This window comes from Dermacentor albipictus, chromosome 7, assembly GCF_038994185.2.
Source record: "Dermacentor albipictus isolate Rhodes 1998 colony chromosome 7, USDA_Dalb.pri_finalv2, whole genome shotgun sequence".
Lineage (NCBI taxonomy): Eukaryota > Metazoa > Arthropoda > Arachnida > Ixodida > Ixodidae > Dermacentor > Dermacentor albipictus.
Window position 1 is genome coordinate 128,917,671 of NC_091827.1, and position 19,726 is coordinate 128,937,396.

Sequence of the window (19,726 nt, forward strand, 5' to 3'; positions counted from 1 at the left end):
GCCGTAGTTCCAGCAGATCAAGATGTACGGGCACCCGCAATAAACATCAACTACAACCTCTGGCGTTTGCTACTACCACCGCCATTTTGGAAACGACGCTCGTCACTGTTGGCGTCCCTGCGTTCAGCAGGGAAACAGGGAGACCGACCTCTAACGGCTACGAGTGGTCCAGCCCAACACACAAGTCGCCTTTTCTATGTGACGGACAGAGTTACGGGACAGAGTTACGGGATTCTTAGTCGACACAGGAGCTGATGTCAGCATTCTCCCCGCCCACCACTCCGACCGAAAAGGGACACCTGTGTCATTTTTGCAAGCCATCAACGGCACCAGGATTCAAGTTTTCTCATCACGCTCCATCATGCTAAACCTTGGCCTTCGATGAGCGTTCCACTGGATTTTCCTGGTTGCAGACGTCCGTCGTGCAGTCATTGGAGCAAACTTCTTGCACAACTACGGACTCCTTGTCGACGTCCAACGACGCCGTCTCATCGACTCTGCGACCCAGCTATCCATTCCTGGCGTCCCATCATCAGGCACATCGCCGATTGCACCTGTTTCTGCCATGTTGGACAAACCTTTCGCCACGCTCCTAAGGGAGTTTCCCACTTTGACGCGCCTGCTGGACTGGACGCAACCAGTGCAACATGACATGTGCCATCACATCGTTGCCTCCAGCCCACCAGTTGATTTCTGACCCTGGTGTTTGTCCCCGGAGGAACTCAAGATTGCTCGCGCGGAGTTCGAACACATGCTGCAACTTAGCATCATCCGTCCTTTCTCCAGTAATTGGGCATCACCACTTCACCTCGTGCCTAAGAAGACGGGAGACTGGTGCCCATGCGGTGATTACTGGGTACAAAACAACATTACAGTTCTTGATTGCTACCCTCTACCGAACATTCAGGACTTCACGGTAGCATTGCACGGTGCGACTATTTTTCCTAAGATCGATCTCGTTCGCGCCCATTATCAACTGCTGGTCGCTGAAGAAGACATTCCCAAGACTGTGATCACCACACCCTTCGGTCTTTTTTAATTTCTCCGCATGCCTTTTGGCTTACGGAACGCGGGCCAATTCTTTCAGCGTTTCGTCGATTCCGTCACCCGAGGCTTGCCTTTTGTTTTTGCATACATTGATGACCTTCTCGTCGCAAGCTCTTGCGCAGAGAATATCTTCACCACTTGTGGTTGTTGTTTTCACGCCTTGCCAGTAGAGGAATTGCCATCAACGCCTCCAAGAGTGAATTCGGTAAACCCGAACTCGAGTTCCTCGGTCATATTGTCGATGCTAACGGCATTCGACCACTGCTGTCTAAGATTCACATCATTGAAAACCTTCCTGACCGGCCACACTCACCAAGCTTTGCCAATTTCTCAGATTTGTTAATTTCTACCACCGTTTCATACCCCATTGCTCATGACTTATGGCTCCACTAGACGCTGTGCTGGTAAACAAATGTAAACAAGTGCTTCAGTGGAATAAAGAGGCCACCGACGCTTTCACAAGAGTCAAGTCTGCCCTCGCCGACACTACGCTGCTTAGACCCCAAAGCCAGACGGGCCCACTGCCATCATGACTGACGCTTCAAATACCACTGTCGGTGCCGTTCTGCAGCAATTTATCGACAATGTGTGGCATTCACTCGCCTTTTTTTTCCAAGAAACTGAAACCTGCGCAGTCCCGCTACAGCGTATTCGGCCGTGAATTACTCGCCATTTACCTGGCTATCAGGCACTTTCGCCATTTCCTAGAAGGCTGTGCATTCACTGTCTTGACTGACCACAAACCCCTTGTGCATGCAACGAATCGTTCGGCGTCCTGTTACTCGCCCCACGAGATTCGGCACCTTTCCTACATCTCCAAGTGTACAACAACGTTCTGCCACATCAAGGGCACCGACAATGTTCCAGCCAACATTCTGAGTCGTGTGTCAATGCCGTTTCCACGTTGACATCGGAACCTTTCATCATCGAGGTCGACTTACTCGCCAGTCAACAGCGTGATGACTCTGAACTTCGTACACTCCGGAATTCGTCAATGTCTCTGAAATTGGAGGACGTCGTAGTGACCCCAGATGGTTCGCCCGTCGTCTGCGACACTTCTACCGACACACCCAGACCATACATTCCAGCATCCCTTCGCAGACGTCTTTTCGAAACCGTGCACAACTTGTTACATCTTGGCATACACGAGACACAGAAGCTTCTTTCTAGTCGTTTCGTTTGGCCTCGCCTAAGCGCCCAAGTTCGCGATTGGGTTCACTGCTGTTTCTCGTGTCAGTGCTCTAAGATCCAGCGTTACCCCATCCTGCCTGCAAAGTCTTTTTTTCCACCGGATGCTCCTTTTGACACCATACACCTGGACCTCGTCGGCCCTCTCCCACCTCTGAAAGGTTACTGCTATATACTGACATGCATCGACTGCTATACATGGTGGACAGAAGCTACACCTATATCAGACATCTGAGCGCCCACTGTTGCAGCAGCTTTCAGGTCTACGTGGATCACAAGGTTCGGCTGCCCATCCACAATAATCACCGATCGCGGTCAGCAGTTTGACTCGGCACCTTTCAATGAGCTACTCAAACTACTCGGAACGACATGTTTTCGCTCTACTGCTTACCACCCGCAGTCCAATGGACTAGTTGACCATTTTCACCGGCATCTCAAGGCGTCCCTTATTACGCATGAATCACCAGAGAAGTGGGTCCTGCATTTGCCTCTCGTCTTACTTGGCATCAGAGCCACACTCAAGAGCGACCTAGGTTGCTCCTGTGCGAAGCTAGTCTACGGCACTCACCTATGCCTTCTGTGCGATTTCTGTCACCACCACCAAATCACCTATGCCATCACCTGCCGACTACATTGCCGAACTGCAAGCTTTCTTCAGTCAGGTACCTCCCGTGCCTACACGTTCGCAAGAAGCAAGGTCTCCGTACGTTTCTCCTGCACTCACCTCTGCTACCAACGTTTTCGTGCGTAACTGTGCCATGCAGAATCCTTTGCAGCCACACTACTCCAGGCTACAATGGCATTAGGTGGCCAACATGAGTGTTAGCATTCACACCTCCCCATTAAACAAAATGCGGTTGAGCACCAACATTCAACGAACAACAACATATTCTGCCTAGTCCTGTGCAACAAAGCAAATCGATCTTAGAGCCTTTGCATTTTATCATTGCTGGCAAATGAGGTTATAACCTCATTATGTGAAGGAGGAGTGAATGAAAACTTGGGGAAAGCCCGTGGACATTGTTGGGCAGACATGTGCAGTGGCTACTGAAAGCGTGTCGTGTTAAAACTATTTTATCCTTGATGTTGCTTGAAATGGTTCCGCAATGTCGGTAAAAGAAAGTGCCTTTGCACCCCCCAATGGTTCTATTATTCTATAAGTATTTGATTTGTGGTGAGCCCTGTTGACCGACCAGCTCCGAAGCTGCTCCAAGATGGTGATTTTGCCGCTGCTGGAGCTGCTCCAAGACACTCCAGGTTGCCTCCACCCGTGTGTCAGTGCTCTCAGATGTCATTTTTGCCAAGTGATTTTTTTTTTTTGATGGAAACAGGTAAAAAGATTTAGCCGATGCAAGCACGCTTTTTCCACACTAGGTGGGCAATAGCCGTCGCAGTCTATTTGCTAGTTAACCAAAACTTGTTATGTTTATGGTTACTAGTGTTATGGCCCTTCTTGCAGTGGCAGTACTGCAGAGGAGGGCGCTGCAAGATCCTATAGCAAGATATGCAATTTTAAAAGCTCTATTTATTTTTGAGATATTTATCAACCAAAATTCACCTTTTTCTTCTTCACTTCTGAAACTAGGCATACAGTTTGCACCATAAGTGCAGTCTCTTGGTCTTTGAAAGTCGAGACGAAGGAGGTAAACAGTGCCAGGTGTTTCATCTGTGTGGAACAAAAGATAAGACTTGCTGCAAAATTTAAGTATGAAACATACAAGCAGTAAAACATCTCCTTTAAAGGCATAGGACTAAAAATTCAAGTGTGTCACATCTTGTGCTATTAAAAGAGAGCCAGTTTGGTTGAGCAAAGTGATCTGTTGCTGCTGAAGTCTGAAAAGAGAGCGAGAAGTCTGGTTGTTTTTTAAATCTTGGCACAGGAACACTGAGCAAACCGTGCATCACTACTATAACAGGTTTAAAGTGTCTTGGGATGCAGGGTCACTTCCTTTTTATGTCAACAGCCTTGACTTGCTGTCCTCTACTTTACAGTCCAAGCTGGCATCCATGTCCAATGACTTCAAGAGCATCCTAGAGGTCCGAACAGAAGTAAGTGATCCTCTGGAATGGAACAGCTTTGTGTTTGTGCAGGGTTTTGCTGGTGCTGCAGCATCTCAATGACGCCCCCGCCCGCGGGACAAAGTTCCAGGAGGTGGGCTCAGAAAGAGCGACATGGATGAAAGGAAGCGCTTGAATGTGAACGCAAGTTGAGGGCTAATTGTGGTCCCCAGGGAAGAGTTATGGAGGCGATCACACGCAGAACATCTCCACCGTTGTGCCAAGAACAATAGGCCAAAGGTGCACCCGCTTCAGCTCGCATCTGATAGTGGAAAAAGCGACCACATTTGTGTTTCTTGAAATAAAAAAACTTTTCTGGACATACTGGCAATGGCTGACACCTGAACATTGGCAGGAAAGGGGATGGTGCAACAGAGGCGGAACAGAATCGTAGAAACCATGAAGTAGGGACCGAAAAAGTAGATGGCCTATTTCCAATAATTACAGCATATATAATAGTGAATGTTAGGGTAATTTACTAAGACATTTTGCCCCCCATGCAGGGGACACACCAGCTATAGTGGGCATGAATGGGGTAGTCAAATAAGAGAACTCATTTCAAGAGGCATAAGCTGATGGGCCATTGTATCCAGTGAGATTCCAGAAAATGTCGGGGGCCTTTCAGCATTGTTCCGGCCGGTGTCGAGGCGTTTTTAAAGTGGACCCACAATTCATCCATGTCGCTGCTCCCCCCAGGTGCATATGCCCTTGACAGGCACATAGCGATTACGGGAGTGGAAAGAGAGAAGCATTTTACTGAAGGGAAAATGACAAGCATGCAGAAAGCTCTATGTAGCAACCACAGATTTTTCTTTGTTGAAACAACAATGACTTTGGCTTTCTCTGGATCACGACCAACCCTGGCTTTGTGGCTGTCACCGGTTGCGTACACAAAGTGCACCACTGATGAGATCCTACATGGAGAAGAGACGGCACGCAGCCTGACCTTGGTTGAACTAGGAAAGAACAGTACCAACTAAGATGATCACAAGAGAGAGAATGACACAGGACAAGCGCTAACTTCATCTATCTTTCTATTTCTTTCTTCGTTTATCTTCATCTATTGGCAGTTGTCCCGTATCGTCTCTCACTCGTGATCGTCCTAGTTGGCACTATTCTTTCATAGTTCGAGTATGCACCATCTAGCCTAAATTAATGTTGTTCTGACCTTGCTGCTTGCAAGCGTACCATATTTACTTGCATAATTATTGCACTCACATAATGATTGCACCCCTAAATTTTGTTGTCAAATTTTGATTTTTTTCTTCTTTCCCATGTGATGATAGCACCCCGAACTTGCCGCAGTGATATGTCGTGTGCCAAGTCTAGCTAATGATGATTGCGCTTACCATCTGTCGACTGCTACGCGACTGACTCTTCACACCAAGCAGTCTGCACGCACAAAACAGATTTTGCCCACATCATCCGAGGTGATTGGTGCACTTGCACTAGTCTGATGCATGTGCGCGAATGTGTAAAGTTGCAGCGTCAGCTGCTCCGGCTCCTTTAGACCATGTGAAGTGCGTGCGTCACAGGCAGCGAAATTGCCCAAGCAGAAGAAAGTACAGGACTATTTCATGTGAAACTAAGCTAGTTTTATCAATAAAGTGATTTTATAAATGGTATGTGCTTTTATGACGTCCAATTCTTTAGCAGGCTTATATCGAATTATGTCCTATATAGAGTTCGATATAGCCAGGTTCAACTGCATAGGTAGGGTTCCTCTAAAAGGGAGACGGTAAGGGGGTTAAGCGAGGCAACAACTGAGGGTGTGTTAGCGGCGAAGGGGTAGAATTGAAAAGAAAGGTGTGTTATTCAACATCGGTGGAGGAATATGAGGAAGTGCTATGTGTCAGCTGGCCATGTGTTTTTTCATGGAAGGGGCCTGGACGAGGGCAGGGGTAATTACTTGTTCTGCTTGAGGTCAGTGAGTATCGTCTCTCTGAGAGAGCAAAAGAAGACACAAAATGGTATTGTGGGGAAAAAAAAACGGAGATGGAATACATATATAAATCAAACAAAAAAAGGGAAGGGAGGAAAGAAAGGAAAACACTAAGCAACCCAATGAAAAATAACTATACTCGCAGACAACTTTTCTTAGCTATGAAGCGAAGGTTCTGAAAACTAAGCACGCCTCTTTCACTGCTACTGAAAGTAGTCCTACAGTTTTGTTCACGTTTTCTTACATGGGACATAGAAAGCAATATTCTTTGTTTTTTTACAGCATAGAAAGCAATATTCTTTGATTTTTACAGCATTTAATTTGAAATGATACGTAACATTTACCAGACAGCTATCAGTATTTTAGCGTATTTTTAGTTAGCTCTTTCGGCTTTTTGCATAACCGTAACCGTCTCACGTTTGCACATTCATCAAACACAAAATGGCGCCCGTTTCTTCTGGTGAGTGTTTGCCACTTGCTGTCCCGCCAATCAACTTCCCTGAGAGGCCGTTGCCAACTTTAGCAACAAAAGACTGTTGAAGCACACACAAAAATGTTTGCAGCATCTGCACAGAAACCAAGTGAACCCATCTTGAAATCGCAACCATCAGCATGTACAAATGAGCGAGCGAGCGAGCTTACTACTGCGCCGTCTCTACCGATGCCAGCGTCGGTTGCGCGTCCAAGTCCTAACCAACGCCGTACGGCTGCTTCGGAGCTCCGATGCAGGCTGTGATGTTCACTGTTCAGAATTTGGTCCATATCGGATGTGAATAAACATTGATTCATGCCGAGGTAATTGTGTTTGCCTTCACTAAAGTGAATAGGTTGTGCGAGGTTGGCAAAATTGAAACCGGTGCCAAGCGTGCCTGGGCTACATTGCGTATGAATACAGTCATGTGCAGGAGCTCCGCCCCAGTACCTTCCGCTTTGTAGCCAAGAAAAGTTGTACGTGAGTATAACTGTTGTTGCCTGTAGCTTGAAGTTTAGCATAGCAAACAGATTCTAAAGTTCCTTTTGAAACGTTTATGCCTATTGGTTGTGACGTCTTGAACTTATGGATGAGGTATGATTCTCTGTATTTTCTGCCTAGCACAGAATGGAAATTTGTAGGACGTAGAGTTTAAAGCCATCAAAATTATGACCTGGTTGGTTGAAATGCTTGGCGATGGCTTTGGGAACCTTTTTAGCTGTGTATGCACGATGTCCGTTTAACCTGACGTTCATTGTTTGTCCTATTTCGCCGATATATTGTTTTCTTACAGAAAGAACATTCAGGTCAGCCAACATCATTCCCCCCATAATGAAAGCCTGTTGTTGCCCTAGGTGCAAGACCTGCAGGCACCTTCAAAATGACATTGAAATTAAAAGCACCACAAGTAATTATACACATGAAGTGAAAACTAGCTTTACTATCACTAGTCCCGATGTGATTTATATGCTTGAATGTTATGTGCTTGAATGTCCCCACAAAGAACAAGCGCTCTGCTCTCTCCAGCGTGCAAAGAGGGACAAAGTCCCAATAACCACATTAAATAAGAAAGCGATAACCTAAAGGTGATCGCTCCTTTGTATTAGTCTTCTTTAGATATATGTCACCTAACGTCTTTCCTATCTCATATTCACTCGTAATGCCATTTTTTACCTTTCAATTTCAAAATAGTAAGCAGCTCAGGTGACATGAAAGGCATGTTAAGTAATTTCTCTCCTGTGGCTTTGTGTTTGCAGGAAACAAATCTAGGTGATGGACATAAAAATGTTTTAAAAGGCTTCAGTATTGTACGGCACAACTGTACTCAGGCGTGCGCCGGCTTTCGGGTGGTGTAGCCATTGTTCTGCAGGGCGGTATCGCAGCTAAAGAAGTTGCCATTAACAGTCACATAGAAGCCGTTGCTGTCACCATTTTAGCTCGCAAAACCATCACCATTTGTTCACTATACATCCTACTGCATTTGCATTTTACTGTAAAAGATCTACAGTTAATTTTAAACCAGCCACCTGAACGTTTCTTAACCCTTTCGCTGCCGGACCTTTCAGGCCGTGACGCTCCCCCAGTGTCGGCTTGGTGTCAGGGAACGAGCATAACAGGGAATGAACATAGCCATTTATTTTTGATTATGATTGGTATACAAATAACATAGTCAATGCAATATACACATTTCAGTGTTCTGCCAGCTGTTGTTAGTAAACATCATCATCATCATCAGCCTGGCTATAAAATCCCTTCAACATCCCAATCTGACGATGCGGAACCCTCTTCCTCGCATGCGACTCTGTCCGAGTCCGAATCCGAACTCGGCTCGTATTCTGAATCGGAATTGAGCCACCGCTCCAATGAGCAGACGAAGGTCTCGCGCGCTGAGCCATCCGAAAGTAACCGCGCGCAGGGAGGATGCGCTTTCAGCCGCCCGCACAACGGAGATAAACGGGACGTTGCGTGATCAAGATGACAGAGGGAGATGGAAAAAGGCTAAACAAAGTTCGAAGGACTTTACATTTACTGCTGCAAGTCGGAAGCGAGGGTGCGGCGAGAGAGCGAAAGCAGCAACGAGTCACTCTTTTCGGAGAGGCAACGGCATGTGCGCCTGAACTTGACGCACCATAGCAGGCACACCAACAGAAGAAAAATAAAAACCTTCAAACCAGCGGAAATGGCAGAACAACCCTTGAACCCATAACCACACGCGCGCGACGCATGATACAGCGAACACGGAGCCACCGCGCCACTCAGCAAAGAGAAAGTGGGAAGTGGCAGTCGCGCAGTACTCTTCAATAGACGGAGTAACACGGGTCGGAGCGAATATACGAACTTGTAGAAAGAGTCAACAGATAGCATGGCCAATCCAGGAGTGCCAGCTTTGCGCTCTGGCGCGAAATTTTGAACGCACGATAGAGAACGTACCGGTACGTCAGTGACACCGTGGGGGGGGAAGCGCGATGACGTACCGGTACGTCCGTGACAGCGAAAGGGTTAATAGCTGGCAATTTTAACACCCATAACATATTATGGGGTAGCAAAACAACTGACACCAGGGGACAAACACTTGGAAGATTTTGCCCTAACAAATGACTTACTATGCCTTTTAACCCTTTGAGGGTCGATTTTTTTCTCCATATGCGACCGCCTAGGGTCTATTTGTTTTATTGCAGATTTGAATTCTTCTTATGGACTTATGCCGAAAAAAATTTACCGTAATTTTTCTAGGGTGACTGTAGAGTGAGAAAAAAATATTTTGCGTTAGTGTATATGCACTCTTTATTCATGAATAACAACAATAAAGAAGGGAATAACCTTATCAGAATTAAAAATTTGATGCATTTTTATGCGCACAGTTCAAGGCTCCTGCTCTTACACTAATACGTATGTCCATAACGTAATCGAACTGCATAGGTGCGCGCACTCAAGAACACTGTTTGGTTGTGTGCCCATCAAAAAAAGTAACACGTGCGACAAACTTCCGCTAATCTTCATCTTATCGCCAACCAGCTAAGGTAATTAGTTTTCGCGAGTTAAAAAAAAAAAAGAAAAGAAACGGAAACGCATGCAAGGTGGCATCCTTCCTATGTGCACCCCTGTGAACACTAAACGAGCGAGAAACAAGTGGTCACCCTTTGAGTGATTAGTAACGAGATAGCCATCACTTTTGCAAGCGCTAAAAGCCAAAACCGCCCGCAAAAGAAAATCAAAAGGGCTGCCCGTATGCGTGCGCATCAATGCGCGAGCGGTAGTATATAGACGCACTGGAGCAAACTAGCACTAAAACAAACTATGTGACGAAAACCGAGAGAGGGAGGCGCACGAAAAAAATTCTCTGTATCCCCACATAGTGGCAACACATGACAGAAAAGAAAAAGTTAGGAAATTGGCGCGCTTTTTAAACGTACAGATGGCGCTGTAGATATACGACATCGACCATTTTCGGACTTGTGCGTGGCGTCATATATTTACGTCATTGACCGTCAAAGGGTTAAACACTCTTGCTGCAACCTACTGCTCCTGAAGCACAAGAGCTATGAGCTGCGTAGATCTGGCGCTGTGCTCTCTATCTCTCTTTCTATTTTCAATGAAGTGTTATTGATAATCTCTATGGTAGTGACCATATGCCTACTGTCACTAAAAAAACATCCCTTTCCCTACTATACCACTGAGATCACTCCGTTGAAACCTATGTGTAGCAAACTGGCCTCCCTTCATTGAAAAGGCGAGTGTGGATGACGTAACTGATCTAATGATAAATGAAACGAATGAAAAGATTACTGCCTGTATACTTACTACAGTGGAGCAGACAATTCTGCAGTCCTCTGGCTTCTTAGGGAAAAAAATCAGAACCCTGGTGGACGAGTGATTGCACAGAAACCGCAAAATCTACAAAACAAAGTGTCTGGTATCTTTCGGCCATACCCCAACACAAGATAACCTCCTCTCTTTCAAAAACGCAAATGTGAAACCCAGGTACACACAGAGGCAAGCTGAAAGACAGTATTGGAAAAACTATTTATCGTCCATAAATAGCTCGATAACATCCAAAAGAATGTAGGGTCAGCTTCGCAAGTTTAGAGGCAACTGCGCTTCCTACATGATCCCCATACCCTCAATCCCAGGCACGCAAACAAACTTAGAAGAGCAAGCAGACATATTAGGGCAGCATTTCCATGACATATTCTGCTACATTTCAAAAATATAAGCAGTCAGCAAAAAAAAAAAAATGCTTCCGACAACAGGAGGTCCTGACAAATTGTGTAATGCCCCCTTAACCCTGCTGGAAATGAGCTGAGTACTCGCTACTGGCAAAAAAACAACACCCGGTCCGAACAGAGTACATTGCAGAATCCTTGCTCACCTATCCCCTAAACCAGTTGAGACCTTGCTTCATTTCTTCAGCATGATCTGGGAAACAGAAAAAATGCCAAATGGGTGGAAGAAAGCCATTATAGTAATCCCTTGAAAGCTGGAAAGCATCCTACAACAGCTATCAGCTGCAGGTCTATAGCACTCAAAAGCTGTCTTGCCAAATTGTATGAAACCATTATAAACATAAGATTGACACACATCCTTGAAACAGAGAACGTGCTGGATAACCATCAGTATGGGTGCAAAAAAAGGTTGCTCTAAAACATATCTAGTCCGGCTAGAACACGAGATACATGCTGGCTTTCTACACATGCAATACTGTCTCAGTCTTTTTTAATCTAGAAAAGGTGCACAACAAAAGATGGAAGTTTGGTATATCAAGAGACTTAGTGGATTTAAAAATCTGCGGTAGAATGCCCAAATGTCTAGCAGATTTCATGTCCAACCAAACATTGCAAGTGCGTTTAGAACTGCTGTCACATGTATTCACTCAGGAAAATGGTGTGCCACAGGGATGCATATTAAGCACAACATTGTTTGTGGTAAAAATGAACTCCGTAAATGATGTAATTCTATCCTCTGTAAGGCACTCGTTATATGTGGATGATCTACAAATTGTGTGTCGTGCATCGAACTTGGCAACGAGTGAACGCCTACTCAAATTGCATTAAACAAGCTGCCTCAGTGGGCATCTAAAAATGGTTTTCATTTCTGAACTGAGGAAATTATTAGTGTTGTCTTATCACAGAAAAGAGGCCTACAACCAGATCCCATTCTTAAGCTGCAGGAAGCTGCACTACCGGTAAAAGAAAAAACACAAGTTTCTTGGTGTTCTGCTTGATAAAAAGTGGAACTTTCTTGCGCTCATAAACAGTCTTAAAATTAAAGCGAACAATGCACTTAACATCCTCAATCCTGTCCTGGAAGTGCTGGGGCTCTGGCCGTAAATGCCTGCTACACATCTACTGCACTTTGGTGCGTAGCATATCAAGCTATGGTAGCATCAATATGGTTCAGCCAAACAGTCTTACATCCGACAACTTGATCCAGTTCATAACCTTGGACTACGACTCGAAAGTGGTGCTTACAAAACATCACCTGTCCAGAGTTTATATGTTGTCTGTAATGAGCCTCCTTTACATCGTCACACAGTGCAGCTGACGCTTACGCTTGTTAAGAACGGCCCGCTGAGGTGCAAGTTTTGCCTGAGGTGCAAGTTTTGCTAGCCAGTTGTGACAGTGGCGTCAACTTTTCTTGGAACGCCATCACAACCCTCTAGCCAAACGGCGTCACTTAGTCTACTGTGTCCACAGGAGCCGAGATGAGTTCGATGAACAAGGCTTTGTGACGGAACACTCCACCGCCTACCTGTTCTGCCACGAGCGGGGGAGTTCCTGTGGGAATGTATTTGGCTGCAACGTCCCACGCGTCTTTCAAGACGCAAGACAATAGAGAACCGGGGGCCGCGTTGCGGGGGTCAGCTCGAGGAATGAGATGCGCCTTTCCTGACGTAAGGCTTGAGTTCTGCGAAGACCGCCTGATGTCGGTGGGGACTGTGAACCTGTGCTGAAGTATGTGTGTATAAGCCCTCCCGCAGAGAGGCGGCTTGTCTACTGGTCGAACGTTTCTCTCACCTAGGGATCGAGGGAGGACCGAGTGTTTATAAACCACTGTTGTGCGTCTGCTAAGTGTACTTTCTCTAGCAGTCATGCTAGACTGATGAACTGCAACGTCCTTATGTAGATACTGTAAATAAACCCATATTCCTCATTCTCGATGAGCAGCAGTCCTTCCCTTCAACAACGTCCTCAGCGGAAATAAGTTGGACAGTGGCATGCGCCAGCTACCATCTAATTCATGCCCGACTCCAATTTTGACAACTGATTACGGACGGTGGGATTGACCTCCCAATCCTCACCCACTACACAAATAAATCGGACATGATTAGACCGCTTCTTCTGCAGTATGAGGAGTACTGTTGCGATTATGACATTCCCCATGAGGTCTTTCAGGTTGCTAAAAGGCCACAGCAATTACCCCCATGGTGTGAGTTCATACAGTTACAGTCAACGACCAATTTTTCGGACCCTCTAGGCAACGTAAAAACGTCAAAAAATTCAGGCAGTCTGAAAAAATGAATGCATGCAAAACAATGCACCTTCTTTCTTTTTTTTCTCAGATCTAGAGGTAAAGGGCAAAATACCAGGCTTCTGAAACCCTGCCAAAGCATCAGTGAAGTGGCTATAAAAAGAGGCGTTCAAAAACTCTGTATGCAGCTTACTGCCGGTTTATTATGGGTCTGTTCGATTCGCCTGCACCACTGTGAACCAGTTCACGGCGCTTCACGAGAAGTTCAGAAACTGTGCAGCTCGATTCCGGAGGTGCAGGCCCAGTGAAACACTCTAAACGAATGCAAAGGTGCAGACGCGGTGTAGGCGTTATGCTATGTCAGACTAATGTGCATGGAGTGCGTAAGTTTGAGAGATCCTGAACTGCAGGTATGATCGGTTTCTGGGGCGTAAATACACACTACAGTTGCAAAGACACATCACACGTGTGTAAGCGGTCTTTTTACGGTGCTCGCACCCGTGTGCTGCGTCGTCTGCTGCGTCGCTGCTTCGCACCTGTATGCCTGCACCAAGTCTGCACCGACAGTGGAGCAGGTGCAGCAAAATCATGAACCAGCCCTGCACCTTTCCTGCACTTTTTGAAACGAACGTCATGGTTCTGCGGGCGCCATTGCTGCACCGCTGAAACGAATGGCAGGGTGCAGCACCTCGTGAACTGGTTCAAGTAGTGCAGGCGAAATGAACGTACCCTATGTACATGTGCATCATCGGGCAGCCGGTGTTATTGCTGGTTGATTGTTGTTTGGACGGCGTTCCGGTTGCATGCGATCATATTCGCCTCGATCTGAGCAAGGGTCATGTCAGCACTGTACACCGATGAAAGAGTCAACAGTGCTCGCGTCAACTCGGCGCTTGTAGGCGGCGCAGGCATTGGCGCCTCATTTTCAACATCGGAGTCGTCTGAATCCCCCACAATCTGACGAAATATTTCCTCGTCAGTCAGTTCTGCGCCAGTACTAGCCGACGGTACTGCTTTCCGCACTTCGATGCCATCGGCGAAGACGACGAAGACGGAGTGGGGGCCATTGAAGGCAAGCGAAATCCTCAAGTTGCGAACAGTGGAGTTCGCTGACGAGCGTTGAGGCACCTAGGCCTTGCATCGCAGAGCACACTTGACTCAACAGCACAACCAGACACCACGCTAACCAAAACGCGTGGCCTGCACATGCCTGCACAAACAAACAAAATGGCGCCGCTCCGGAAACTCCGCCGCAGGCGAAAGTGTGGCGATGAACATAGCCAGTGTGGCCAGACCAAATCGATGTGTGACGGCTAGATTCGGCTAGTTGTAGTTCAAAGTGGTGATATGCTTCGGCTGCAGGTCGATTTCCTTCACAAGGACGCTGCACGAGGAGCCAAAGGACCTTCCGTGGGATCAAAAAGTCCGGAAAATTGGACGGCGGGGCGTTCGAGCGTCCAAAATTCATATGTCCTTATACATTGATTCTATGGGGCTCGTGGTGGTGCCGCGAAGACGTCCGAAATATCAGGCATGTTCGAAAATTTGGCCATCCGAAAATTCAGTTGTTGACTGTACGTGATTGGGCATTGGCGCTTCTAAAGAAAAATGACACCCCACATAAACACATCCATACAAGAATTCCTCGCAGTCTTTGTACTCTTCAGAATCACACTCTTCAGGACCAAAATTACATGGAATTTTACACTGATGGCTCTAAAACAACAGAACACAGAGGTGTAGGGGCCATAACAAAAAATTAGGAAACTAGTACTTGATTACCACAGCACACGACCAAAGTCTATGCAATGTGGACCGTAGTTCTAAAGATCATTGCTGACAAACACCGAAAACGCAGTTGTATACACTGATTCCTTAAGCGCATTGAATGCTCTACACACGAAATCCGAATGTGAACCCCTGTTAGGGGATATTTTAAACATGGTAACATGAAACAAATACGGTAGATCAATTAGGTTTTGCTGGGTACCAAGCCAAGTTGGGATACTGGGTAATAGAGCAGCTGATAGATGCGCATCAATGGCAGTGTACAAAGACAAAATGAACACAGCACTTCTATATAAAGGTAGTATCCATGCGATTCGGAAGGCCTTGAGGTCAAAATGACAACACGAATAGGACCATTGTGTAAGCAACAAGCCACATCTTACTAAACCTGTAGTTGGCGAGTCGAAGTCATGCAGTCACCAGAAATGGTTCTATGAGGTGATCTTATGTCGACTTCGAATCGGACACACACATCTTACACACAGTTTTCTCCTTTGAAAAGAAAACCCACTAACTTGCGAAAAGTGCCATGAACCTCTTACAGTAATGCACATTCTTATGACATGTCCACACATCGAAATACAGAGACAGAAGCTTTTACACAACCTGTATAACTTACATATACCTTTATGCCCTGTGCTATTTCTGGCAGATCACCTGCAAGGGCTATTTACTAACTTCTTTAACTGTTTAGAGAAAACTGGTTATTTACAGCAACTATACGCAGGTTTAGCTGCTTTAACGTTGTGTTTTCTATTGTCTTGTGACTGGTGCAGCATGGCCTTAGTCGCCTTTGTGTCATTATACCAAATTAACCAACTTCATTCTGTCCATTACTCTGTTATATTGATTAGTGCCATTTACTGCTATATATGCCCGATGGGTTGTAGAGTTGTAAACATTGAAAAAAAGACTGCTTCGTGGCCCACAGAACTGCTACACAGCCATGCATGTCATCAAATTTGGATAAAACAAAAGAATATTTGGCATGTGTAAACGTGACCTAGCACCTGACTCAGCAGCATTTAAGTAGCTGCCTTCTGTTTCATTGTGATGGTCCTTTGCATCCACTTTTTACTTGGCTCGTCACGGTTCAGCAGCATGTGGCGCACAACACAGCGGTGCGTTGTGTGATCGAGGAGGCAGCTGAACTTCATTACATCGGCAATGCTCGGCCAGTTCGGGGTCTCTTGAGATTGCACAGATGTCAATGTGATCTTGAAGGTCACGCCCAGCTGCCAGCCCGCGCTGTGCACCACAGAGAGTGAGAGAAGTGATTGCATGGCTTGGGCGTGACCATGAGATTGCACCGAGGAGATCTCCGAGGGTAAGCCCAGCTGTGGCTGCCTGCGCAGTATGTCCTAGAGAAAGGGAGAAGTGAATGTACTAATCTTTCACACCACCGCATGTAGCTGCGTTTTGGTCCCTAGAATATTGGCTGGTCTGCCATACGCATGCTGCGCCAAATGGAGTGGGTGGGACACTTCTTGTATGAAAGTGCAGGGGTCAATGCCCCTTGACAAGTCTGAATCGCACAGAAAAGCACAAAGGGAAGCAGGAAGAGGTAGGAGAGAGTGAAATGGTGATTATCGCCAGCAACTCAAACCTGGCTAGGTGCTCAGAAGCAATTGTGGAGAGGGTGAAAGGCGATAAAAGAGTAGCAGTAGGGACTGTCAGGATTGGGGGCCCAATCCCATCGCTCGTGATCCGTTGTCAAGATTGGAGTCTGGCATGAATTCGAAGGTAGCTGGCCCATGCCGTCGTCCAACTTATCCACGCTGAGGACGTTGATGAAGGGAAAAACTGCTTCTCATCGAGAACGAGGAATAGGGGTTTATTTACAGTATTTATATCAGTCTAACATGACTGCTTGAGAAAAAGAGTGTCAGTCCAACATGACTGCACGAGAGAAGTGTGTCAGTTCAACATGACTGCTCAAGAGAAGTGTGTTCAGCATTCGCACCACAGCAGTTTTTAAACACTCGGTCCTCCCGCGATACAAGGTGACGCGAACGTTCGTTTACTCATTGTCAACTAGCCGCCGCCCCGCAAAACAGTTTACGCACACATAGGCACACACATTCCGGTGTCCGGCGTTGACGTCAGAGGGGCACCGTTCTGGGAAGCTCGGAGCCATGGTGGGTAGCTCGTTGTCCTGCATCCCGGAAGGCGCATGGGAAGCAACAAAAAACGGCTTTCCCGCGGCAGCTCGCTCATGCGTAGCAGATCAGGTCCGCGCTGGGGAGCTCGGGCACAATAGTTCGCCCGCCGAACTCGTTCTGTCACAACGGCAAAGGGGCTGGAGGATGGCGGCGGTGTCAGCACAAAGCCCGCTTCATTGAACGCATCCTAGCTGAAGCGACGGAGAGTGGGGGATGCGTGTCTTGTTCCCCGGTCGTAACTGGGTGGCAATCTTGCATTGCAGCTCGCCATTCTTAACAGGACATTCCCAGCGCGGACACTGGGTTCTGTCACGGAGCAAGTAAAAGCAAAGCTCGTAGAAAATGCCGACATGTGCAACCTTGTCATAGTAGCAGTTGGGTTAAATGATGTCCTAAACAGAAAAGGAACAGAAGTAGCCCCGCACTTGGTGATACGGGTAGACGACTTGCGCGAGCTGTCCCTTCACGTACAAATCGTGGTGTGCTCAGTGCCGGAGGTGCCTGTACGTGACAGTCACGAACAAAGAGCCGTAGTGGCTGCTAATGAGGGGATAACTGGCTGGACCACCACTGTTAAGGCAGAAGCATTATATGGCCCATGAGGTGGAAAATCTGGTGTTGTTAGTGTTGGCATGACCCCGATATTCCAAAAAGTGAAGCGAGCCAATCGAGGCCATTGATGAATTGAGGCAGAGTAACTTAAGGCAGGGTGAATTAAGGCTGGATTAATTAAGCTAGAATTCATTACGTACTCGAACCCACGCCACTGGTAGGAGTCGAACCCACGACCTTTGGCGTTAATGTGGGATTAATTAAAGCACAGTTAAGATAGAGTTAATTAAGGCACTCAAACTCACAAATTTTGGTGGGAATAGAACCCACGACCATTGGTGGGAGTTGAATCCACAACCTTTGGTGTTAATTAGGGTGAAGTTAAGTAAAGTTGAGGTAATTAAGACACTCAAACCTGCAACTTTTGTCTTGGGAGTTGGGCTCTCGAACTTTAGTAGGAGTCCAACCCACGACCTTTGTTGTTAATTAAGGCAAAATTAAATTAGGATGACAGAAAGTGCACAGGCATCGCGAGGTAGTCGCAATGCTTTCGCATTGGGATAACTGTTGTGTACTGATTCTGGCCGCTGAGTTCAGCGGATGACGTATCTGCATCAGTTAACCCCTGTGTTGAAGAGCGCCCTCTCCCGGCCTCAAGAATGTATATATTGTAGCAGTTATCAAGTTCCCACTGTTCTGTGTTTGTTTCGTGACGGCAATAAAAGGTTATTGCCGATACGCCTTGTCGCGATGGTGCCTCGCGATACGACCCACGCAGCAACATAACAATAACCATGGGCCCTTTCAATTTTATTGTTTCACTTTTAACTATTGTGGTCTTGGCTGCCAAAGGGCAGCAGTATAAATAAATATATTCAGTGCTCAACCGATTCCAGGCATCGCAACTGCTTTGTGTTTCAAGTCGTGTTCGCACTCCACAGGCATGCTTCATATGGCTCAGCAAAAAAAGTATCCATGAATAAAAACCACACTATGCAGCTAAAACTTCTCATCACATTCATAGAAAACACTGCTTGAATGTGGTGCAAGTACACAGTGGCAGAAAATCGATAAAAGAATAATAATAAAGCGCTGAACTATATGCTGAGCACGTGTGCGCTTTGCCAACACATAACCAGGCGGCCGAGCGCTACACTGTAGCATTAGGACTGCTTTCAGTATCACCGCCACCATCATTCGAAAACAGCCCTTGCTCCTGTTGGTGGACAGCAGACTAGCCAATATTCTAGGGACCATAGCTGCGCAGTATGGCACGACTTGCAGAGGCTTGCGCGTGATCCCACAGATTGTGCAGGGGAGATCTCGGAGGCCATGCCCAGGTGCGCCTGCCTGCATGCTGCGCCATGCAGAAGTGAATGCACTACTCTTTCACACTGATGTGCATAGCCGCACCATGTGGCACGGCTTGTACAGCCAAGCAGACGCAAGAGAGAGGTCAGTGGAGAAGTGTGATAGTGAGCTGCTGCTTGTGCACAGGTGCGCAGCTGCGCTACAAGCAGCAGTGGGAAAGAGCAGTGTTGCTTGACAATATATGGCGATGTGGGAGTCTTGAACTGCCACAGAAAACGAGTGCCGAACCCCACAGAAAGCAATGTAATCGGCATGAAATGGTTTGGTATTTTTTGGTTTCCGAGATGAATCTAGTTTGGTAAGTCCATTAGCAGGACAATTTCACTTCATTAATGGGAGGTTTTAAATACAAAAATCTCTGTGGATTTCAAGGGGAATTTCATTTCGTTCATTTTATCCCATTTTGTTGTGACAAGGTTCAAGCAGGCGAAGAACTTAGCAGAATTCTATACCGACCTATACAGTACAGAATACATAGGTTCCTTTGGTAACTGGCGATGGAGCTTCAAGACATATCCCAGGAAAAAGCAGCTGGAGAAGATGGAATAACAGTTCATTTAATTAAAGATGGAGGAGGTATTACCATATTTACACGATTGTAAGTCGACTCGAATGTAAGTTGACCCCCCCCCCCCCCCCCCATATCGCGTGACAGGGAAAAAAAAAGGAGAGCATACC

General features: G+C 46.6%; 1 protein-coding gene across 2 annotated transcripts in view; it reads left to right on the plus strand.

Moving 5' to 3' along the window:
• Syx5 (syntaxin 5) overlaps nucleotides 1–19,726 on the plus strand; it is a 292,245-nt gene that overhangs the window by 200,425 nt on the left and 72,094 nt on the right. For both annotated transcript variants that reach the window (XM_065424230.2, XM_065424229.2), the window contains exon 8: nucleotides 4,228–4,284. In XM_065424230.2, coding sequence (XP_065280302.2) covers nucleotides 4,228–4,284 — 57 coding nt within the window. The remainder of the gene's footprint in view (nucleotides 1–4,227; nucleotides 4,285–19,726) is intronic.